The sequence below is a fragment of the Oncorhynchus tshawytscha genome, linkage group LG21, assembly GCF_018296145.1.
Source record: "Oncorhynchus tshawytscha isolate Ot180627B linkage group LG21, Otsh_v2.0, whole genome shotgun sequence".
NCBI classification, from domain to species: domain Eukaryota; kingdom Metazoa; phylum Chordata; class Actinopteri; order Salmoniformes; family Salmonidae; genus Oncorhynchus; species Oncorhynchus tshawytscha.
This window is the reverse complement of record NC_056449.1, coordinates 18,897,193-18,922,685: the sequence shown is the minus strand read 5'-3', so window position 1 is coordinate 18,922,685 and position 25,493 is coordinate 18,897,193. Positions and strand designations below refer to the sequence as shown.

Here is a 25,493-nt window from a genome sequence, read left to right as displayed (position 1 = left end):
AGAGGAACTCCTGATCAATTTCCTGATTCCTGACAGGGAGAATAAATTTGAGATATTATGCAATATAATACATATTTAGAAATACAAATAATGTAATAAAAATGGATGACTATTATCTTTTCAACATGGTCTCTAGAAATTATACAATCTAACCATTGTCATTATATCACCTCAGCTCTCCTATTACTATAGTCACTATACTAACATTGGTTCTGTCCCATAGGGCACTGGTGAAAAGTATTGCACTATAGCGGGAATATGGTGCCATTTGGAACACAGTATTAATAGTTGCAGAACAGTGTGTTTGGTTAGTAAAGCCGTATAAACGATACCTGGCGGGGCCACCATTCTCTGCCACTTCTGGAACAGGCATGTCTTCAGACAGTCCCTAGGGCTGAGGTTGTAGGTCTTGTGCCTGGACATGAGCTCCTGCATGGGCTCCAGGATGACACACAGCTGCAGATGATGGAAAAAATGAACACACACACACACACACACACACACACACGCAAATGTTGAATTTGGTAGTATAAAAACGCAAATGCATATATAGTACATATACACGTTGTTTTCCATGTTGGTGAAGATGGATCTGTAATTGTTGTGTGAGCTTCGCTCTAAAGGGTATCATTTCTACATACTGTATCTGAAATGATGTATTACAGAATCCAACAAGGAGAATCCTCAAGTGATCTATGAAGTCATCACAAAGAGGACACGGGGGCCAGTTTGTCAGTTTAAATAGGTAAGACCCTCACAGCTGTGTAACTTTCACATGTGGCAAACAGCCTCCCTCAACAGTTATCTTAGGCAGCAACAAACATCAAAATGCTCGTCCCTGCTGTCACACCAAAGCATTGTCATGCGGGTACACAGACCCTTCAAATTAGTGGATTCGGCTATTTCAGCCACACCCTTTGATGACAGGTGTATAAAAATGAGCACACAGCCATGCAATCTCCACAGACAAACATTGGCAGTAGAGTGGCTTTACTAACGAACTCAGTGACTTTCAACGTGGCATCATAATAGAATGCCACCTTTCCAACAAGTCAGTTCGTCAAATTTCTGCCCTGCTAGAGCTGTCCCAGTCAACTCTAAGTGATGTTATTGTGAAGTGGAAACGTCTAGGAGCAACAACGGTTCAGTTGTGAAGTGGTAGGCCAAACAAGCTCACAGAATGGGACCACCGAGTGCTGAAGCGCATAGCGTGTAAAAAATAGTCTGTCCTCGGTTGCAACGCTCACTACAGAGTTCCAAACTGCACCGGCTCGAGTGGTGTAAAGCTCGCCGCCATTGGACTCTGGAGCAGTGAAAACAAGTACACTGGAGTGATGAATCACACTTCATCATCTGGCAGTCCGATGAACAAATCTGGGTTTGGCGAATGCCAGGAGAACTCTACCTGCCCCAATGCATAGTGCCAACTGCAAAGTTTGGTTGAGGAGGAATAATGTTCTGGTGCTGTTTTTCAAGGTTTGGAAAGGGAAATCTTAAAGCTATAGCATACAATGACATTCTATACTATTTATGTGCTTCCAACTATATGGCAACAGTTTGGGGAAGGCCCTTTCTTGTTTCAGCATGATAATGCCCCCGTACACAAAGCGAGGTCCACACAGAAATGGTTTGTACTCATACATGTGTAGGATCTTAATTGGATCACAACTGTTGAAGGAGAACCTTCCAGCAAAGCAGGAAATGTAACATTTGTAGTGTATTTGAGGTTTAAAAGGCTTCTCGAGTTAGTAGTTTCCCCTTTTGCCTGACTAAAAATGTATAAACCTATACAAAAATGTCCAATAATTATAATCCACATAATAATTCACATGTCCTGTTGCTGCAGGATTTGTTTTCCTGATGTAGCAAACTGGCTCAAATTAAGATCCTACATATCTAGGCCTATCAAAACAGACCTGGGTGTGTAAATAGGATCAGTTTAGCCTCTTAGATCATAAGGAATAGGATTCACTACTACTACAGATCTATTTCCTAATGCCATTGGACGGTATGTAGGCGAAGAGAACATGCATGTAACACATGTAGCACACTAAGCCCATGTTGTTTCTCTGTTGCTGTCCTCTTGACACGGCTATATCCCCCCTAGCTCAGGGAACAATCCCTGGATTTGACCCTGAAAACAAGTGCTATTTTCAGGTTGAATGGTAGGAAGTCTGCTGCACGGCTCTAACACATGGAAAGGCTTAAATACAGTGACCAAAAAAAGCTTGTTTTGACCCTTGGCCAGGAAACCATCAGTCTCTTTGGGAAGAACTGATAAACGGTAGGAAATGCATGGGCGCCTTTTGAAAGACAATAAAGACTCCATTTATGTGAGGAAAGGGCGTATTTTATTTGAACAGCGACACTCTAAGATAGCAAGAGAGAAATCATTACGGCTCACAGTGACGTGAGGCAGACCGATGATATTTACTCAAAGTACAGTATGAAATTGATCCCACCTCCAAAAGTCAGCAAATTCCTAATTTGCCTCAGAGCCAAGACTAGGATTTGTTGGTGAAAAATGACAAGGGGTATTTTGTTTGGGATAAATTAGGTAGGTTGTGGGGTGTCATAAAAACTCAAAGGAATAGCCTAGTAGCATTACACTAACTAGCGAAATCTCCTATAGGTAATGGATGACATAACTGTCATTATGTCATTAACTGGAAAGCAAGTCTGTCTGTGTAATTTGAGTTATGCAAAATAACTAAATAATATACTTGTAGGTGTGTTATGGCGCACACCTCTCCAAAACTACACTCAATATATTCCATATGATCATTCCATATGCTTTCCATAATTATTTTCATGGTATGCTGCAAGGAATCTTTAAAAAAAACATTAATCCAACAAAATGTTAAGAACGGTCATTCAAAAATCTACCCAAAAGCCCTCTGTCTCTGTCTCTGTCTCCCCTCTCTCTCCCTCCACTCTCTCTACACATTCTTCATAATAAACAGCGGCTAAACTCTTCGCCGTCTCTCCGTGCTGCATTTCACAATTATGAGTCAACAGGGAGCATTCATTAATGTTATGCTAATTTTCTCAATCCAATTAATTCACTCCCTCTCTCTTTTCTCCCTCACTCTTCTTCTCTTGTTCTCCCATTTGGAAATCGGAGCTGTCACTCAATCTTGGAATGAAAAGCACAAACAAAAGACATCTGAAATACTGACTAATGTATTCTGGTGCAGACAGCTGAGAAGTCCACTAAGTTTATGTTTTAAATACACTGAGGACTGGAACCAAAAAGTAAAGAAGAACATATAGGTGGATATTCACTGATGCATTTATGTATTCAGAATAAAATAACATATTGTGATAGCTGTCAATGCTCTAATATGTATTCAGAATAATATAGCTCTCAGTACTGTTTTATGTATTCAGATTAAAATAACATATTGTGATAGCTGTCAATGCTCTAATATGTATTCAGAATAATATAGCTCTCAGTACTGTTTTATGTATTCAGATTAAAATAACATATTGTGATAGCTGTCAGTACTGTTTTATGTATTCAGATTAAAATAACATATTGTGATAGATGTCAGTACTGTTTTATGTATTCAGAATAAAATAACATATTGTGATAGCTGTCAATGCTCTAATATGTATTCAGAATAATATAGCTCTCAGTACTGTTTTATGTATTCAGATTAAAATAACATATTGTGATAGATGTCAGTACTGTTTTATGTATTCAGATTAAAATAACATATTGTGATAGATGTCAGTACTGTTTTATGTATTCAGATTAAAATAACATATTGTGATAGATGTCAGTACTGTTTTATGTATTCAGATTAAAATAACATATTGTGATAGATGTCAGTACTGTTTTATGTATTCAGATTAAAATAACATATGGTGACAGCTATCAGTACTGTCTGTGAATGGAATTATATTGTATATTCCATCTTGACATTTTATAAATATTCATTTTCAGGTACCTAACAATTACAAATTGTGGAGGGTATGCTATGGTACCTATATCAAGGTGATTGTTGAACTGAATAGTGGTGTGTGTGTGTGTGTGTGTGTGTGTGTGTGTGTGTGTGTGTGTGTGTGTGTGTGTGTGTGTGTGTGTGTGTGTGTGTGTGTGTGTGTGTGTGTGTGTGTGTGTGTGTGTGTGTGTGTGTGTGTGTGTGTGTGTGTGTGTGTGTGCATGTGTGTGTGTGCACATCTTTGTGTGTGTGTCTATGTGAAAGGAAAAGAGAGCAACAGAAAGCAACAGAAAGACCCACACAGACACAGCCAGAGAGAGACAGAGACAGACACAGACAGACACACAGACACAGACAGACAGAGAGAGACAGAGACAGACACAGACAGACACACAGACACAGACAGACAGAGAGAGACAGAGACAGACACAGACAGACACACAGACACAGCCGGAGAGAGACAGAGACAGACACAGACAGACACACAGACACAGACAGACAGAGAGAGACAGAGACAGAAACAGAAGGACACAGACAGAGACAGTGAGAGACAGAGGGAGACAGAGACATAGAGACAGACACAGAGAGAGAGACAGATACAGAAAGACAAACAGGAGACAGAGAGCTCTTACCCTGAGGTAGTTGAGGGTGAAGTTGGTAAGCCCCATGCGGGTGATGTTTTTGGAGAGCTGTTCCAGAACCTGGGGGTCTTGTGCCTAAGGGTTGGGGAGGGGGGGGGGCAACATACAGTTTGCATTAATATTAACTACTAATATTAATTTGTTAGAACTCTTTTATATAATAGAAGTCTTCAGTCTGAAAATGCTGTGTATTGACAAAACAAAAGACAGATGAGAAGCCTAGCCTGGCTCTGCGTCCATTCAAAATCAAAAACACACTAATTCCCAGTTGAATCTTGGTGTAGAGAAAGTCAGGATAGATGGACGATGGTAAAAAAACACATCTAAAAATCGGTTTATCTTAGAGTATGATTTGAAATTGGAAACTAAATATCAATATCAAGAAGCCACCTGACTACAGCTTAGTGTTGTGAGAACCTGTGACTCCAAGAGATGTCAAATACTTTCTCATCTATGGTCATCAACAACTACACTGAATACCCATTCAAAAATTCAGTGTCAGAAATCACTAGCCTTAAAATACCCACAAAACTGTCCCACTGGGCAGACGTCAGCTCAACGTCTAGTTTTGATTTACATTTGGTTGAGTTGTCAACTAACGTGAATTGAATGTGAAATCAAAAAATAATTTCATTGAATTTAGGTTAAAAGTTGGGTGAAAAAAATATGAAATGGGCCTCCTGAGTGGCGCAGAAATCTAAGGCACTGCATCGCTGTGCTAGAGGCATCACTATAGACCCGAGTTAGATCCCAGGCTGTATCACAACCAGCCGTGATCGGGAGTCCCATAGGGAGGCGCTCAATTGGCCCAGCGTCGTTCGGGTTAGGGGAGAGTTTGGCCGGGGGGGCTTAACTTGGCTCATTGTGCTCTAGCGACTCCTTGTGGCGGGCCGGGAGCCTGCAGGCTGACCTCGGTCATCAGGTGAACGGTGTTTCCTCTGACAAATTGGTGTGGCTGGATTAAGTGGGCGGTTGTTAAGAAGCGTGGTTTGGCGGGTCATGTTTCGGAGGACGCATGACTTGACCTTCGCCTCCTGAGCCGGTTGAGAGGTTGCAACGATGAGACAAGATCAAAATTGGGGAGAAAAAGGAGATAAAATACAAATCTGTTTTCAATTCCACATTGATTCGACACCATCACATTTTATATTTTGTATGAAATGATGTGAAAACAACACTGATTCAACCAGCTTTTGCCCAGTGGGGTGAAACTATGAAATACCCACAACACGTATTTTTCCAATCCAAAATGTGTGCTTTTACAAGAAATGAATGTTTGAAAAAAAAATGTATGTTTAGAATTTTATAACAAAGCCTGCAAAATGTGCGTGTGTGTTTGTGTGCGTGTGAGCACATACATCCATGTGCATGTGTGTATGTGTGTAAATATATGTGTTTGTGTCTATGTCTGTGTGTGAATGTCTGGGGGCAATGTGCATGCACACATGAACTAGCACAATTGTGTCTGTCTAAATTCAGTCTTCTCACTTCCAGTCCGGACTCTCTCTACACTTTTCATTAGTCGAGGCTATGATCAAAAGAGCTAACTCACTTTTACACATCACTCGTATGACTGTGAAATATCCATCCAAGGCCCACAATACCCTACTCTCCTGAAATTAGTGGGAATACCCACAGGGGCCAATTGAATCGTGTGTGAATTTTATATAAAGATTTGGCAAAAAGAAGGAGGCTGGCTATTCAGGGAAAACTACTTCTTAAATACACCTTTAGGCCCACAGGGCTGAAGAAAAAGTTTCAGTGTTGCGCACTTCGAAGGTAGGTGTGTTTAGGTTATGGTAGGTGACATGCAGACAGGGAATGTATTTGATGGAAACATATTCATGATATTAGAGTATGACTAGAGTATGACTGTGCACTACTGAATATAATATACTATGTATAAGATATGGAACTATGACAACCTATAAGTTGCTCACTTCACTGCCATTTCCTCCGTGTGACTATTATGTTCATTACACTGGAATTAAACAGATTATTCAAGTGACCTTGTTATTTATTTTTTGCTCAGGCAAGGGTCCTCTTTCATCCAAGCCTTCCTTTGATGTCTGCAAATAAATTGGTTTTTAAAATCCCTCCAAATTGGGACACTTTCCAAACTGCTTTGTATAGCTTTTAAATTCATATGCTTATGAATAGCGTCTAAGTGTCTTGGTGGAGTTGGGCCACTTAAGAGCCCGAGGAAGAGGACTCTCATTAACATTCGAGAATAGGATACACCTGGATGGAAAATGGGTGGGAGGTGGTTGGCGCATGTTGATGATATCAAACCATAGAGTTGGATAGAGGGTATATGTTTGCATCTTGCCATAATGACTTCTGTGACAGCATGGGCATCACCCTCTATCCAGCATTGACATCACCCTCTATCCAGCATAGGCATCACCCTCTATCCAGCATAGGCATCACCCTCTATCCAGCATAGGCATCATCCTCTATCCAGCATAGGCATCACCCTCTATCCAAAATAGGCATCACCCGCTATCCAGCATAGGCATCACCCTCTATCCAGCATAGGCAGCACCACCTATCCAACTCTATGTGGTTAATTTGTGTCGCCGGGCAGTCGGCCCATGTTGATGGGCATCAACCTCTATCCAGCATAGGCATCACCCTCTATCCAGCATAGGCAGCACCACCTATCCAACTCTATGTGGTACATTTGTGTCGCCGTGCAGTCGGCCCATGTTGATGATGTCACACCACTCACGTGCATGGCCAGGATGCTGCGGGGGATGAGTTCTCGGTATTGCCGGATGGTGAAGTGCCAGGTCTTGATCCTCATGAGGTCGTCAAAGGCAAATTCAAGAATCAGTCTGCCCTCTGTGCATACCTGTCCAACAACAAAGATGGGTAACACTTTATCTGAAGGGGGTATACATAAGGCATTCATAACACCTGCATGAGAACAGGCATGACACCTTTATGAGTCTTGTAGTATCATTCATAACAACCTTTGTAACAAATGTAGGCCTATAGTATTCAGCTTCATTCAAGAGCGCTTTCAAAATAAAAGGCCCTTAGGATACAGTATACTACGGTTTACATCACCTTCAAAATAATTCCCCATATTGATGTATTTCTTTTACGATCAGTCATTTTTAGATAGCTGGCATGCGGGCGTCTGTTTATTTGGGTAATCATTACAGGGATCGATTCTTAATACTCAGCAGGATGTCATTCACTTTGGAATACGTTGAAGTTGTATGGAATTGGGCAGGCTATTATTTACTCTGTCCTTATTCAGCTGGTCTGTCCTTGTTCCTCTCATTCCTCACACTCTCTTGAAGATGATGTTGAGAGGAGTGTGGTTACGGCAGAGACACAAGAACTTTGGGTCAGAGAGAGTTGCCAATTAAGAGAGAGAGAGAGAGAGAGAGAGAGAGAGAGAGAGAGAGAGAGTGTGCGAGAGCGAGAGAGAGAGAAAAATTTAGAGTGTGCGAGAGAGAGAGAGAGAGAGAGAGAGAGAGAGAGCGTGTGTGTGTGTGTGGAAGTGTATGAGAGAGCCAGAAAAAACACACACACATTCGCCCCTTTAGCTGAATTCAGTGTTGTCAGGGCTCTTGCAGTTCCCAATGTTTCGTTGCTGTGGCAACCAGAGGGAGGGATAGAGCGAGCAGCAAAAAAAATCAGCTGATTAGTTGGCATGGCAACAGAAAAGATGTAATCCCACCAGACACTCTAATCAATGCCCCCAGCACAGATGGTCTCCCGAGGATCAACAAGAAAGAGGCTGGCGGGCATACATGCCTGGTCACGTGGTATCACTCCGCCACAATGGAAAAAAAGAAAAAGTAGAGAAAAGGGGAATATTTTTTCCTCTACTAGCTCCTACCATTGAATATATGATTTAGGGCATTCTGGGGTTGTAGTATAGTCTATGCTACTTGGCTAAAATGTGACGATGTTTCTGTGTGCCTTGATAGTGTATTCATGAGTTATTCTTACTATTGGGATTAAGAGTCGGAACTACTTTTTGATAGTTATCGAGCTTAACGGTTAGTCGTTGGAGGGATGCTGTTCAGGCCGATAATGCGTATGTTTTTAGATAGATTCATGCGGATTAGACAGAAGCAATGTTTTTTTTAATTATCAGAAGTGTTTAATGGACAATGGAAAGGGCTTTCATTCTAGTTTGAAAATCATTTCAGCTGCTTCTAATACTATTGACCTCCAGCCACAGTGCAAAAGTATGAGTTTAACAATACTGGCTACAGTGCTAAGTGAAATTCTGTACCGCTTCCATTGGTATTAACACAAAGACCTACACATGCTAAAATATGTTTTTAAACATCATGAAACCTTTTCATGGGAGTTAAATAAATGATACGGGTTGTTTGCCTCTGGGGGTACACTTGAGCCAAAAGGGGTCCCCTAAATGGACAGAAGTATTGTCCAGAAGAAATGTATGAATATTATATCATATGTGGCCATAAACTGTACAGCAAACATTCAAGTCAAAATGTGATGGAAACAATTAAAAATGACTCCTCTATGATATCGGTTGGCTAAAGTGGCTTGTTAACAAAACCTTTAGTCTTACAACACGACACTTCACAGGACCGTACGAAAAGTATGGGCAACGGATGAAAATCCTGGTCAATAAAAACACTGTCCATAAAAAGGTAAGGCCCCTTGGAGGGTCCCCATTGATTTAAGATGCCTGTAATAAATATTGTGCACGTTCGCTTAGCTAAGGGATCTCAACCACATATTCTGAGAGTAACACAGCATCCCATCATTCTCTACTGTATAAGATGCAACTGTAGGCCTTATTCATAATGGATTAGGTTTATATATCAATATTACTGAAAGATGATTCATTATGAATAAGGGCATAATAGAGCATTAATAACACATCTGTTACATGTAGTTACATTATAAAACATCAGACATTCATCATGTATTAGGCTGTAATACAGTTAATAACAGGAAATACATTCTATAGTCAAGTGTTCATTGTATTAGGCTGTAATATACCGTTATTACACTGATATTATGTACCAATTCATCACCCATATCAATTCAATTTGCCTTTTGCTTAAACAGTTTATACAATAAACAAATTAAAATTAACAGGAGAGAGATAGAATCAGTGCCTGATAAACTAGGCTGGCTTTTTTCTTCTGTCCCCACAGGTAGCGATGGTCCACTGGGCTACAGTAACAAGGACCTTAGCCCAGATGCTACGATGCTACATCCACAGAGCACCCACCTGGTTCTTCTGTCCCCACAGGTAGCGAGGGCCCACTGGGCTACAGTAACAAGGACCTTAGCCCAGATGCTACGATGCTACATCCACAGAGCACCTACCTGGTTCTTCTGTCCCCACAGGTAGCGAGGGCCCACTGGGCTACAGTAACAAGGACCTTGGCCCCGATACTACGATGCTATATCCACAGAGCCCAGGTTTTTAATAACCTGCCCAGGGACTGTGGTTGAAAATTAGCCGGCTGGCTAAAACCGGCAGTTTTACTGAAAAGTTGATTAATGTGCACTGTCCCTGTAAAAATAAAATAAACTCAAACAAACTATAGTAGGACCTGCTGGGTGTTGAATAGAGGTGCTGGGACACCATAGGGGTACAGCAGGGGGTACCATCATCCAAAAACCGACACTCCCGCCTCACACGCACACACACACACATGCACACACACACAAACATGCACACATACTTCGGGTTTACACATCCAGATTACTCCCAGTGGGATTGCGGGGGCTTTTCCCTCTGGGATAGAGAAGCAGCCCGGGGATGAGGAATGGGGGGATGGAGGGAGGGGGGTGGAGGAGAGCGAAGAGGGAGGAGGGAGGAGGAGAGGGAAGAGGGAGGAGGGTGGAGGAGAGGGAAGAGGGAGTGAGGTAGAGAGCTCATTGAGATTCAGCGCTCCAGAGCCAGAAGCTTGGATGGAAGCTCCCGGAACGTGCTCTGTTAGTGGAATTTATTTTAATTAACAAAATTTCCCCTTCCTGATTTTGTTAAAGCTTGAACGGGGTGGTTGGTTGAGAAAATGTCACTGCAATGAAAAAAGGGTTCCAAAAGGGTTCTTCGGCTGTCCCCATAGGAGAAAGGGTTCTACATGGAACCCAAAAGTTTTCTACCTGGAACCAAAAGGGTTCTACCTGGAACAAAATTGGTTCCCCTATGGGGACAGCCGAAGAACCCTTTTGGAACCCTTTTTTTGTAAGAGTGTATGGTATACACCTAACATGGTGGCCAGGTTTTATGATAACACTGTATTGTGGGTAAAATTGGACCTGCCTTAAAATCATGGTGTGTGCTTCAATGCAGTGTTCATTCAGGGCACAAGGAATTTCTGTAGCTATTCTCGCTAGCATGAGCCTCACTTTAAATTTAAAAGACAGTCTGCAGAACCAGATTCCAATGCAGTTTATCATCTGAATCAGGTAATGCTAGATACTCCTGTTAAGAGACACGCCCAACATGCACTATATTTTCTTCGGCTTTGTGATTTGTTTTTTTATAAATGTAAAAAAAATATATACTCTTATGGCATGGATACGAACTTGAAATAAATATTTCAATTTGATAGTGAACTTCATAAAATCACATACGATCTTGGTGTTTTGGTCACAATGACAGCCTTGCATTGTATACAGCCTTGAATTGTATACAGCCTTGAATTGTATACAGCCTTGAATTGTATACAGCCTTGAATTGTATACAGCCTTGAATTGTATACAGCCTTGAATTGTATACAGCCTTGAATTGTATACAGCCTTGCATAAGTCACAATGACAGCCATACAGATACAGGAAAAAGTAGTCATGGCAGGGGCTGAACAGGGTATAACATTACGTTTACCAACTTGGTCTCATAGACTAGATGTAACATAGTAAACAAAAATCTGGGACGCTAAAATTAGTATGATATGTTATGTTTGGTATGGTTAAATAAGACAGAAGGATACTTAAAGGAGAATTTCCATATTTGTGAAATAATCTCAATTTTGTATGTAAATGATTTATTTTAGAAGGGTCCAGACACTTTTGGCTTGTTTTTGAGAAACTTATCCCAGCTGTGATTCACTTCCTCAGTGCTCGTTGTGCAGTATCAGGGATCAACCTACATCCCTATACTGAGAGTGTGTCCATTTCTAAAAGGACATATTTCGGTGTTTTTGGAGCTTGTCTTTTGCGTGCCCTGATACTGTACAACGTGCAATGAGGCTGGGGAAAGGTTCTCAAAAACAAGCCAAATCACAAAAAAGGATGTGCGAATGCGAATGTCTAGCAACCCAAAAGTTGCGAGTTCAAATCTAATGAACTTTAGCATTTTAGCTAATTACCAACTTCACAACTACTTACTACTGTTTAGCTACTTTGCAAATTATTAGCATGCTAGCTAACCCTTCCCCTAACCTTAATCCTTTAACCTCCCTCCTAACCTTAACCCTAACCCCTAGCCTAGCTAACGTTAGTTACAACAAATTGGAATTTGTAACATACCATACGTATTGCAATTTCATAACATAGTTACACATTGAAATTTGGAACATATCATTCAAACTGCAATTTGTAACTTATCAAATGAATAGAAATTCATAACATATCATGCCAAATGGATGATGGACATCCACAAAAACATACCATTCTAAATGGAGTGTCCACGGATTTACATACAGAATAATACGAAATCCTATGCCTGCAGCAGCAAGCGCTCAAAAGAAAAGGAAATGCTTTTAAACTATGTGATTAACTGAGTCTGTTATCAACAAATTGACTGTTTTAGACTATTGTATTTTAATCAAGCAAGATAACTAAATGTGAAATCACTACTGAGTGAATGAACAAGATCATTTTGGAACAAACGCTTCCAGACATTTAAATTCTCTGTCAAAATCAACGTGTTAAAAAGACAATTCATGACGTTATGGTTAAAGTTACCACTAAAGTTAAAGTTATCAGAATATTGGGCGTTCGCCTCCCGGAGATATTTTGCCCTCAAAGTTTTCCAAACTCAGTCTTGGGGCCCCCCCCTGGGTGCACATTGTGGTTTTTGTCCTAACACTACACAGCTGATTCAAATAACCTATTCATCATCAAGCTTTGATGATTTGAATCAGCTGTGTAGTGTTAGGACAAAAACCAAAACTTGCACCCAGGGTGGGCCCCAGGACCAGGTTTGGGAAACCTTGCCCTACAGTACTGAAATGCAAACACCAGCTAGTTGACATAGCGCCATCTCTATGCACTTGTTGATGTCCTCCTCCCACTGGAACATCCAACTCCTCCACTGTCATGTCAGAGTAGACCACCGTTGTCACAGAGAACATTCGGATGGACTACCTCCTAATCAACTCGCATCTGACACGCCAGGGCTGTCCCCTCTGTGTGTCCCAAGTCGTTTCCACTGAGGTGGATGAATATGATATATTCACGATCACACCTCGCCTTGGGGAGAGAGAATATTTCAAAACCCTTTCACTGAGAACAGCTCATCCATATTTCACACTCCTGCAGTCATCTAGCCAGCTGCATTGTTTTAATCGCATGGTAAATATTTGCTTCAGTTTTTGTTTCCTTGCTTTCACCAATTTGCTTTGAGCAATGATCAGTAGGATTATGAGCTGGGATCTTATCAATAAATAAAACCAATAAAACCCACAACATTGGGAGGGTTCACAAGGAGAGCACGTGTTAAACTGTATAATAATGATACATAATCACCTTCCATGGAAATTAAAATATATATATTTTTAAATCACATTAAAAAGAAAATAATATATGTTATAGGTGAGAATAGGCATTGGTCTAAAGCTGAAAAAGTAAGGAAATTCACATGAACACCACAATGCCTATTCCACCCATGCTCTACCAAATAAAATTAGATTTGATTTGATTTGATATTCCAGCACACAGCTTTGACCTACTACAGTATGTTGGTATTGTACTTCAAACTATGAGTAGGCAGGTTGCTTCGGATTCAAACCTTCTCAAACATCCTAATTCATACTCAGAGGGATAATGGACCTTACAGTGTCCTGCTTTTACAATTATGTACACTGATATATATATACACAGTATATATAGGGCAAGGAAATCCCACACCCTTACTCAGAGGGATAATGGACTTTACAGTGTCCTGCTTTTACAATTATGTACACTGATATATATACACAGTATATATAGGGCAAGGAAACCCCACACCCTTACTCAGAGGGATAATGGACTTTACAGTGTCCTGCTTTTACAGTTATGTACATTGATATATATATATATATATATATATATATATATATATATATATATATATATATACATATACATATATATATATACATATACATATATATATATATACATATACATATATATATATATATATATACACATATACATATATATATATATATACATATATATATACACATATACATATATATATACACATATACATATATATATACACATATACATATATATATATATATATATATATATATATATATACACACACTGGTCAAAAAAATAAAGGGAACACTTAAACAACACAATGTAACTCCAAGTCAATCACACTTCTGTGAAATCAAACTGTCCACTTAGGAAGCAACACTGATTGACAATAAATTTCACATGCTGTTGTGCAAATGGAATAGACAACAGGTGAAAATTATAGGCAATTAGCAAGACACCCCCAATAAAGGAGTGGTTCTGCAGGTGGTGACCTAAGACCACTTCTCAGTTCCTATGCTTGTCACGCCCTGGTCAAAGTATTTTGTGTTTATCTTTATGTATTTGGTCAGGCCAGGGTGTGGCATGGGGTTTTTGTAATTGTGGTGTGTTTGTCTTGGGGTTTTGGTGGTGGTATTGGGATTGTAGCTTAGTGGGTTATCTAGCAAAGTCTATGGCTGTCTGGAATGGTTCTCAATCAGAGGCAGGTGCTTATCGTTGTCTCTGATTGGGAACCATATTTAGGCAGCCATATTCTTTGAGTTTGTCGTGGGTGATTGTCCTTAGTGTCCTATGTGTACTCTCGGTTAGTTTGCACTAGATAGGCTGTTTCGGTTTCGATTACGTTTATTGTTTTGTGTAGTGTTCGTGTTTCTTTGTTGTATTAAACATGGATCGCAATCGACACGCTGCAGTTTGGTCCGACTCTTCTTCATCACCACTAGAAAACCGTAACAGAATCACCCACCACCAACGGACCAAGCAGCGTGTTAACAGGCAGCAGCAGCAGGAGCAGCAGCAGCTGCAGTGGGAGAGGCTGCACCACCTGGAGAAATGGACATGGGAGGAAGAACTGGACGGTAAAGGACCCTGGGCTCAGCCTGGAGAATATCGCCGCCCCAAGGAAGAACTGGAGGCGGCGAAAGCTGAGAGGCGCAGATATGAGGAGGCAGCACGGCATAGCGGATGGAAGCCTGAGAATCAGCCCCAAAAATGTATTGGGGGGGGGCTCAGGGAGAGTGTGGCAGAGTCAGGAGTCAGACCTGAGCCAACTCTCCCTGTTTATCGTGAGGAGCCAAGGAGGAGACCAGAACCAGAGCCGGTGTTGGAGGTGAGCGAAACAGAGACTGTGAAGGAGTTAATGGGGAAATTGGAGGAGAGAGAAATGAGGGAGTTGCTGTGTTGGTGCTTTTTGCATGGAATTCGCCCGACGGAACGTGTTGGGGATTTGATGGCACCTGGGTTAGCGCTCCATACTCGTCCTGAGGTGCGTGTTAGTCGGCTGGTGAAGTTGGTGCCAGCCTCACGCACCAGGCCTCCTGTGCACATCCCTAGCCTTGCACGTCCTGTGCCAACACTGCTCTCAAGATCTCCAGTACGCCTTCACGGTCTAGCCCATCCTGTGCCACCTCCACACTCCAGTCCTCCGGTAGCAGCTCCCCGCACCAGGCTTCCTGTGCGTGTCCTCGATCCAGTACCACCAGTTCCAGCACCACGCACCAGGCCTTCAGTGTGCCTCGCCTGTTCAGCGCAGCCAGCGCTTTTCTCCTCTCCTGCGCTGCTGGAGTCTCCCGCCTGTTTAGCGCAGCCAGAGCCTTTCTCCTCTACAGCGCTGCCGGAGCCTCCCGCCTGTTCAGCGCAGCCAGAGCCTTCCTCCTCTACAGCGCTGCCGGAGCCTCCCGCCTGTTTAGCGCAGCCAGAGCCTTTCTCCTCTCCTGCGCTGCCGGAGTCTCCCGCCTGTTCAGCGCAGCCAGAGCTGCCAGTCCGCATGGAGCAGCCAGAGCTGTCAGTCTACATGGAGCAGCCAGAGCTGTCAGTCTGCATGGAGCAGCCAGAGCTGTCAGTCTGCATGGAGCAGCCAGAGATGTCAGTCTGCATGGAGCAGCCAGAGCTGTCAGTCTGCATGGAGCAGCCAGTCTGCAAGGAGCAGCCAGAGCTGTCAGTCTGCATGGAGCAGCCAGAGCTGCCAGTCTGCATGGAGCTGTCAGTCTGCATGGAGCAGCCAGAGCTGTCAGTCTGCATGGAGCAGCCAGAGCTGTCAGTCTACATGAAGCAGCCAGTCTGCATGGAGCAGTCAGAGCCGTCAGTCTACATGGAGCAGCCAGAGCTGCCAGTCTGCATGAAGCAGCCAGAGCTGTCAGTCTGCAAGGAGCTGTCAGTCTGCAAGGAGCTGTCAGTCTGCAAGGAGCTGTCAGTCTGCCAGGATCCGCCAGTCTGCCAGGATCCGCCAGTCAGCCAGGATCCACCAGTCAGCCAGGATCCGCCAGTCTGCCAGGATCCACCAGTCAGCCAGGATCCGCCAGAAGTGCCAGTCAGCCAGGATCCGCCAGTCTGCCAGGATCCGCCAGTCTGCCAGGATCCACCAGTCAGCCAGGATCCGCCAGAACTGCCAGTCTGCCAGGATCCGCCAGTCTGCCAGGATCCGCCAGTCTGCCAGGATCCGCCAGAACTGCCAGTCGGCCAGGATCTGCCAGTCGGCCAGGATCTGCCAGTCGGCCAGGATCTGCCAGTCAGCCAGGATCCGCCAGTCTGCCAGGATCAGTTAGATCCGCCATTCAGCCAGGATCCGCCAGTCTGCCAGGATCCGCCAGTCTGCCAGGATCCGCCAGTCTGCCAGGATCCGCCAGTCTGCCAGCATCCGCCAGTCAGCCAGGATCCGCCAGTCTGCCAGGATCCACCAGTCAGCCAGGATCCGCCAGAAGTGCCAGTCAGCCAGGATCTGCCGAAACCACCAGCCAGCCAGGATCTGGTAGATCCATCAACCTGCCTGAGCTTCCTCTCACTCCTGAGCTTCCTCTCACTCCTGAGCTTCCTCTCACTCCTGAGCTTCCTCTCACTCCTGAGCTTCCCCTCGGTCCCGAGCTACCTCAGTCCAGTGGGGCCCGTTGTTAGGTTTCCTAGGCCAAGGTTAGCGGCGAGGGTCGCCACTCAAGGGACACTAAGGAGGTGGACTAAGACAATTATGGAGTGGGGTCCACGTCCAGCACCAGAGCCGCCACCGCGGACAGATGCCCACCCAGACCCTCCCCTACAGGTTTAGGTTGTGCGTTCGGGAGTCCGCACCTTAGGGGGGGGGTTCTGTCACGCCCTGGTCAAAGTATTTTGTGTTTATCTTTATGTATTTGGTCAGGCCAGGGTGTGGCATGGGGTTTTTGTAATTGTGGTGTGTTTGTCTTGGGGTTTTGGTGGTGGTATTGGGATTGTAGCTTAGTGGGTTATCTAGCAAAGTCTATGGCTGTCTGGAATGGTTCTCAATCAGAGGCAGGTGCTTATCGTTGTCTCTGATTGGGAACCATATTTAGGCAGCCATATTCTTTGAGTTTGTCGTGGGTGATTGTCCTTAGTGTCCTATGTGTACTCTCGGTTAGTTTGCACTAGATAGGCTGTTTCGGTTTCGATTACGTTTATTGTTTTGTGTAGTGTTCGTGTTTCTTTGTTGTATTAAACATGGATCGCAATCGACACGCTGCAGTTTGGTCCGACTCTCCTTCATCACCACTAGAAAACCGTAACAATGCTTCCTGGCTGACGTTTTGGTCACTTTTGAATGCTGGTGGTGCTTTCACTCTAGTGGTAGCATGAGACGGAGTCTACAACCCACACAAGTGGCTCAGGTAGTGCAGGACGTTTGGCATTTGCCAGAGAACACCAAGATTGGCAAATTCGCCACTGGCGCCCTCTGCTCTTCACAGATGAAAGCAGGTTCACACTGAGCACATGTGACAGACGTGACAGTCTGGAGATGCCGTGGAGAACGTTCTGCTGCCTGCAACATCCTCCAGCATGACCGGTTTGGCGCCCGTTCCCCAGACCTGAATCCAATTGAGCACATCTGGGACATAATGTCTTGCTCCATCCACCAACGCCACGTTGCACCACAGACTGTCCAGGAGTTGGTGGATGCTTTAGTCCAGGTCTGGGAGGAGATCCCTCAGAAGACCATCCGCCACCTCATCAGGAGCACTCCCAGGCGTTGTAGGGAGGTCATACAGGCACGTGGACGCCACACACACTACTGAGCCTCATTTTGACTTGTTTTAAGGACATTACATCAAAGTTGGATCAGCCTGTAGTGTGGTTTTCCACTTTAATTTTGAGTGTGACTCCAAATCCATACCTCCATGGGTTGATAAATTTGATTTCCATTGATAAATTTTGTGTGATTTTGTTGTCAGCACATTTGACTATGTAAAGAAAAATATATATAATAAGAATATTTCATTCATTCAGATCTAGGATGTGTTATTTTAGTGTTCCCAGTGTTCCCAGGGCAGTGTATATAGTAGCAGGTTCAAGTGTGTAGGGTTTCCATGTCACCAAGTTCAATAACCAAACACGCACAAGGAGCACAACTAGAACGCAAATGGGGAGTTTATTAGGGAGTTTTGCACACTGGGGAAAAGAGGGGAATTCACCAACCATTTCACAGTCCACAATCCGTTCTCGTTGTCCGTTCTGTTCTCCAGAGGTAATCCTAAAACTCGGGTCCTCAGCCAAATCGGTTCGGTACACAGTGGAGGTTATCAAATAGAAAACACGATCATATTGGAAACACAAGTGGTCCTGAGCTTAATTCAATATTACACAAGTAAGCTAACAGTTACAGAAATCAGGAATGCAGACAGGCTCCATCTATCTGAGCTACTGTGTCCAACACACCACCACCTATTGTTATGTTGGGCACCAATTTACCAAAAAAGGGATGTTATTATGATACATTTTTTTCGATTACATGTTTGCTAATATAGGCATGTACCACATTACTATAAGGCAAAACATCTCAATCAAGCCTGATGGTCTGGTAAGTATAAAAGCAAAGCATTTAAAAGCAAAGCACCTTTCATTTATAAAAAAAGCATGAAATGTTAGCATAATGGGATAATGTCTTACTGTGGTGTGTGAAGAATCCAATACTTCACCTTGTATACAGTACAAATCATATTATTGTGGAAGCACAATTAGGCTGTTTGAGATGGTTTGAATCCTAAACAACCTGCCTACACATAGTTTGAAGTACAATACCAACATAGCTACTGTAGTAGCTCAAAGCTGTGTGCTGGAAAACCTTGGTAGAGCATGGGTGGAATAGGCATTGTGCCACTAATGTGAATTTCCTTTCTTTTTTGGCTTCAGACCAATGCCTATTCTCACTTACAAAGTTGCTTTTTTTAACTAGGTAAATCAGTTAAGAACAAACTCTTATTTGACGGCCTAGGAACAGTGGGTTAACTGCCTTGTTCATGCGCAGAACGACAGAGTTTTACCTTGCCAGCTGGGGGATTTGATCTAGCAACCTTTCAGTTTCTGGACCAACACTCTAACCACTAGGCTACCTGCCACCCCAAATTACAGGGGTTAGGACGGTGGCAGACCGCCCATTAGGGAGTTAGGGGCAGTGGCCCACCACTAGGCTACCTGCCACGCTCAATGTATTAAACGATATCATAACCGCCATCGATAAAAGACAGTACTGTGCAGCCGTCTTCATCGACCTGGCCAAGGCTTTCTTATCATATTCTTACCGGCAGACTCAGTAGCCTCGGTTTTTCTAATGACTGCCTTGCCTGGTTCACCAACTACTTTGCAGACAGAGTTCAGTGTGTCAAATCGGAGGGCATGTTGTCCGGTCCTCTGGCAGTCTCTATGGGGGTGCCACAGGGTTCAATTCTCGGGACGTCTCTTTTCTTTGTATATATCAATGATGTTGCTCTTGCTGCGGGCGATTCCCTGATCCACCTCTACGCAGACGACACCATTCTGTATACTTCTGGCCCTTCCTTGGACACTGTGCAATCTAACCTCCAAACGAGCTTCAATGCCATACAACAATCCTTCCGTGGCCTCCTACTGCTCTTAAACGCTAGTAAAACCAAATGCATGCTTTTCAACCATTCGCTGCCTGCACCCGCACGCCCGACTAGCATCGCCACCCTGGATGGTTCCGACCTAGAATATGTGGACATCTATAAATACCTAGGTGCCTGGCTATACTGCAAACTCTCCTTCCAGAATCAAACATCTCCAATCCAAAATCAAATCTAGAGCCGGCTTTCTATTTCGCAACAAAGCCTCCTTCACTCGCGCCGCAAAACTTACCCGAGTAAAACTGACTATCCTACCGATCCTCGACTTCGGCGATGTCATCTACAAAATAGCTTCCAATACTCTACTCAGCAAACTGGACGCAGTTTATCACAGTGCCATCCGTTTTGTTACTAAAGCACCTTATACCACCCACCACTGCGACCTGTATGCTCTAGTTGGCTGGCCCTCGCTACATGTTCGTCGCCAGACCCACTGGCTCCAGGTCATCTACAAGTCTATGCTAGGTAAAACTCTGCCTTATCTCAGTTCACTGGTCACGATGGCAACACCCACCCGTAGCACGCGCTCCAGCAGGTGTATCTCACTGATCATCCCTAAAGCCAAAACCTCATTTGGCCGCCTTTCCTTCCAGTTCTCTGCTGCCTGCGACTGGAACTAATTGCAAAAATCTCTGAAGTTGGAGACTTTTATCTCCCTCACCAACTTTAAACATCTGCTATCTGAGCAGCTAACCGATCGCTGCAGCTGTACATAGTCGATCGGTATATAGCCCACCCAATTTACCTACCTCATCCCATACTGTCTTTATTTTATTTACTTTTCTGCTCTTTTGCACACCAGTATCTCTACCTGCACATGTTCATCTGATCATTTATCACTCCAGTGTTAATCTGCTAAATTGTAATTATTCACTCCTATGGCCTATTTATTGCCTACCTCCTCATGCCTTTTGCACACAATGTATATAGATTATTTTTTTCTACTATGTTATTGACTTGTTTATTGTTTACTCCATGTGTAACTCTGTGTTGTTGTCTGTTCACACTGCTATGCTTTATCTTGGCCAGATCGCAAATCAGAACTTGTTCTCAACTAGCCTACCTGGTTAAATAAAGGTGAAATAAAAAATATATATTTTTAAATTGGTATTTTATTTACCTTTTTACTGTATATTATATAATTCATGGATTATGGATTATGTTTAAATTCTCATAAAAGTGTGGTAAATGTGTACATTTTCCTGTTTCAAAAATATATTGTTCAAAACAAGCTGTAGTTACTTACTACTCTGCCCCTTAGTGACTGCCAGCACCTCCACCTCCGTGGGTGCACATGCCATGCAAACATTGCTTGGACTTTTTTGCTATGAGGGGAGCTGCCCCAATGAAATTGCATGATACCATAGCATAAATTACAACCGTACAAAGTGAATGGACCGTCCTTAGGCACTCAAATGTGCGTCTGCTCAGTCAGAACTTCTGGGTCTGCTCTAGTCTCCTCCCAATGAGTCTCTCGTGCTGGACAGCTTTTTCCGCACTTGAGACTAGATCTGCTCTATCAGGTACAGATGGTGCTAAAGCAAAAAGCTAATTATAATTAACTTGTGAATAAATAATCATAACAGCCATGGAAGCCTGGGACCTGATAAACCGGACAACTGCAACCAACAAGAGTCGAAGGACAGAGGGATACACAAGCTAGAACCTTCTCATTGCGTATCTGGTAGGACAAAAAAGCATGGCCAATTTTGTTTACCACCATGTTTTCATAATGTTCTATTGTAGGTGACAAGTTGTGTGGACTAAAACAGCATCACAAAGGTTGATCAAAATCATTAGCCAGCTACAGTGATTTTGAGAAACATTGAGAAATATTTTGAAATCATTTTTGGTCAAATGAACCAGTTATCTACCTTTGACAGCTGGTATCTAGCTAGCTAGTTAGCTAGTTAGCTCCCATGCCAATTTCAAGTCTTTCTGAACTAATATCTGACTAACTGGGAAATATGAAGTTATGAAAGTTAACTGGCTAGCACACCATGCTTTGTGATACTATCCTAGCTAGCTATCCCGAGTTAAATCATGTGTTTTCACTTATTGTTTCTGAATGCTTATTGTGTTCTCCCTGGTTTCCACTAGTTACCACAGCCACAAAGTCAATGTCTATATTGTAAAAGGTCATGAAAACAACATTTAAGGTGAGGGTTAGGCAAAAGGTTAACAGTTTGGTTAATGTCAGGGTTAAGGTTATGTTTAAAATCACGTTTTAAGAAGAGAAATTGTAGAAATAGGTGGGCTTTATGACTTTGTAGCTATGGGAACAAGTGACGACCATTCTCACTGGTGAACTCGTTCGTTCATGAGCTGGCTGCCTGTTCTAAATAGTATAATCTAATCTGTTAAAAACAGTGGCAGCATGTGCAGCAGTGGTTGCAAAAGTGAAATAGGTGTATTTATACTGTTGTTCAAATGCACAGATCGCTTTATATATCTTCTCAAAGAAACTACCGGTAGTTCAAAAACGTGGCATCATATTTCTGTCCTGCTGCTTTGTTGACAACTCCAACCACCCCGCGCCCTGGGTATTCAGCCAATCAGCGGCAGCCCCTGGATTAGGATTACAGACCTTACCTTTGTAAACATTGGTTTCCCATACTGGGTGACCATGGTGCACTGATCACAGTCCACAGTGATGCAGGAGTTGTGGAAAGACTCCTTGGAGTGTTTGAGGATGTAGTACAGGTCAGTGACTCCGCCCTCAAACACAGTGCTGAAGTAGCGCGGGATGAGCGTTCGTCCGATAGCTGAGAAAAAGAAAAAGAAAATGATTATTTATAGTTGAAATATGAGACTAAAGTAGTGAAGGGTGAGTGTCTGTCCAATTTAATAGAGGGAAAAAGAGGACAAATACATAATTTGCTCATCAAGTAATTGATTCATTTGTAGACTTGAGTTTTTAACAAACTAGTTTTGGTAGGATAACCATGATCTATTAAAATGTGTAGGTACCTGACAAAGACCTATAGGTGAATGGACAGTGTTACACCATGTATGCTAACTGATTTTAGTCATTAGTGATCTGCTTTCCTTTGTCTAGTTGTGAAGTGTCCACACAGTAACAAAACATTTGTTTTGCAACATACAGGTTCCTTTACTTGTTTGCCCATTTAGCGAGGGATTGATGTCAAGCAATCCCAACCTGGACAGTCTGGTGAGAAAGCTACAGGAACGCTGTAAATGTTTACTAGAGAATGCTAAAAGAACTCAAAGCGCAGGAACGGCGTGGATTTAGAGTTTGACAAAAACAAGAGAAAGAGAGAGCACAGGAGGAGGAAGTATGTCAGTGTCTTTTGCCCTCAGGCTTCCTTTCTTCTCTTCCCTCTGTTCTCTGTCAACTAGTTCTCTGTTTAAAGGAATATAATGCAGGATATGAAAGGACGATGCTTTAGGATACACTGTGACTATGCAAAACAGACAGGATATCTCTTCATCACGATATCACAAAACTATATCTCTTCATCACATTATCAGCTTGTCTGAGAAGTGAATGTGTAACAAGGAAAGGAGACAATGTATCTACAATAAAGTATACTGTATATACTTGTTTGTGTTTATGTTCGAAGCAGCCATGTTGGAAAGGAGAATAGCAAAATATGAGTTCTTATTTGGGTTTGGGTTCCAAAGCAGCCATTTTGGAAAAGAGAAAAAAGACCAAAAAGACTAAGAAAGAGAAGAATCTGAATTTCCACTTTTGAATCAAAAAAATCCCTGCATGTTGGAAATCTATCATCCTACTCTCTCTCCCTCTTTGAAACAAGCTTGTGATACTCTGCATTTTCTCTCTGTCAAATCTTCACTCTGTTGTGTGGAATTATGTTCCTCTGTTCCCCAGAGGGAGCAAAGCTAGGGAAATAAAACTTCATTTAGAAATGTCCCCCAAAGACAGTAGTGGCTGAGGCTCCTGAGGTTATGACACTGCAGAGAGAGAGAGAGAGAGAGAGAGAGAGAGAGAGAGGGAGCGGGGGAGAGAGAGAGGGAAAGGAAGTACCCGTGACTGGCATGTTTTTTCAAATTCAATAATACTGGGCATGACTAAATAAAGATATAAAATGTTTGGCAGTGTGTGAGCCGTGGCTGGAGGATGGAGGTAGGAAGGGAGAGAGGGAAAGGAGGGAGGAAGAAGGAGCATGAGCAGTGGCTGGAAGAGGGAGGGAGGGAGGGAGGGAGGGAGGGAGGGAGGGAGGGAGGGAGGGAGGGAGGGAGGGAGGGAGGGAGGGAGGGAGGGAGGGTCTGCAGCCCCAAGTCGCTGTGTGTGTAAATGAGAGGTAGAGGGAGAGAGAGGCAATGGGAGAGAGGTGGAGAGAGAAGATGGGAGAGAGGTAGAGGGAGAGAGAGGAGATAGGAGAGAGAGATGTTAGAGAGGTAGAGGGAGCTAGAAGAGATGGGAGAGAGAGGTAGAGGGCGAGAGAGGGGAGACTGGTTAGAGAGGTAGAGGGAGAGAGAGGAGATGGGAGAGAGGTAGAGGGAGAGAGAGGAGATGGGAGAGAGGTAGAGGGAGAGAGAGGAGATGGGAGAGAGAGGTAGAGGGTGAGAGAGGAGGTGGGAGAGAGAGGTAGAGGGAGAGATGGGAGAGAAAGGAGGTGGGAGAGAGAGGAGAAGGGATGGAGAGGGAGAGAGAGGAGATGAGAGGAGATGGGAGAAAAAGGAGGTGGGAGAGAGAGGAGAAGGGATGGAGAGGGAGAGAGAGGAGATGAGAGGAGATGGGAGAAAAAGGAGGTGGGAGAGAGAGGAGAAGGGAGAGAGAGGTAGAGGGAGAGAGAGGAGAAGGGAGAGAGAGGGAGAGAGAGGAGATGAGAAGAGATGGGAGATGTAGGAAAGAGAGATACCCAGATATGTTTCTAGCACACATTACCTACCCAGAGGCTTCAGTAGAAGGTTTGCATGAGGAGCCTCAACCAAAACATATCCCACAAAATAACACTGCACACCCCACCAAAGACACACTGATAGAGCGTGTAATGGCAGGCGTGTAATGGCAGGCGTGGTAAACAGTTTACCATTTCAAGCTCCGTAGTCCAATGTTTCCCCTTCATATTTTTTTAGGCGGAGTGCAAAGAGATCCAAAGCATCTGAAGTAGAGGTCGACCGATTATGATTTTTCAACGCCGATACCGATACCGATTACTGGAGGGCCAAAAAACCGATGCCGATTAATCATTATTTGTAATAATGACAATTACAACAATACTGAATTAACACTTATTTTAACTTAATATAATACATCAATGAAATCAATTTAGCCTCAAATAAATAATGAACCATGTTCTATTTGGTTTAAATAATGCAAAAACAAAGTGTTGGAGAAGAAAGTAAAAGTGCAATATGTGCCATGTAAGAAAGCTAACGTTTAAGTTCCTTGCTCAGAACATGAGAACATATGAAAGCTGATGGTTCCTTTTAACATGAGTCTTCAATAGTCCCAGGTAAGAAGTTTTAGGTTGTAGTTATTCTAGGAATTATAGGACTATTTCTCTCTATACCATTTGTATTTCATTAACCTTTGACTATTGGATGTTCTTATAGGCACTTTAGTATTGCCAGTGTAACAGTATAGCTTCCGTCCCTCTCCTCGCTCGAACCAGGAACAC

General features: G+C 43.2%; 1 protein-coding gene across 4 annotated transcripts in view; it reads right to left on the bottom strand.

Annotated features, from left to right (window-relative positions):
* ldb2a (LIM domain binding 2a) overlaps positions 1 to 25,493 on the bottom strand; it is a 108,762-nt gene that overhangs the window by 21,748 nt on the left and 61,521 nt on the right. For all 4 annotated transcript variants that reach the window (XM_024383139.2, XM_024383140.2, XM_024383141.2 and 1 more), the window contains exons 3-6: positions 22,477 to 22,649; positions 7,320 to 7,442; positions 4,580 to 4,663; positions 333 to 456 (exon numbers count right to left, since the gene is read on the bottom strand). In XM_024383139.2, the coding sequence (XP_024238907.1) occupies positions 333 to 456; positions 4,580 to 4,663; positions 7,320 to 7,442; positions 22,477 to 22,649 (504 nt within the window). The remainder of the gene's footprint in view (positions 1 to 332; positions 457 to 4,579; positions 4,664 to 7,319; positions 7,443 to 22,476; positions 22,650 to 25,493) is intronic.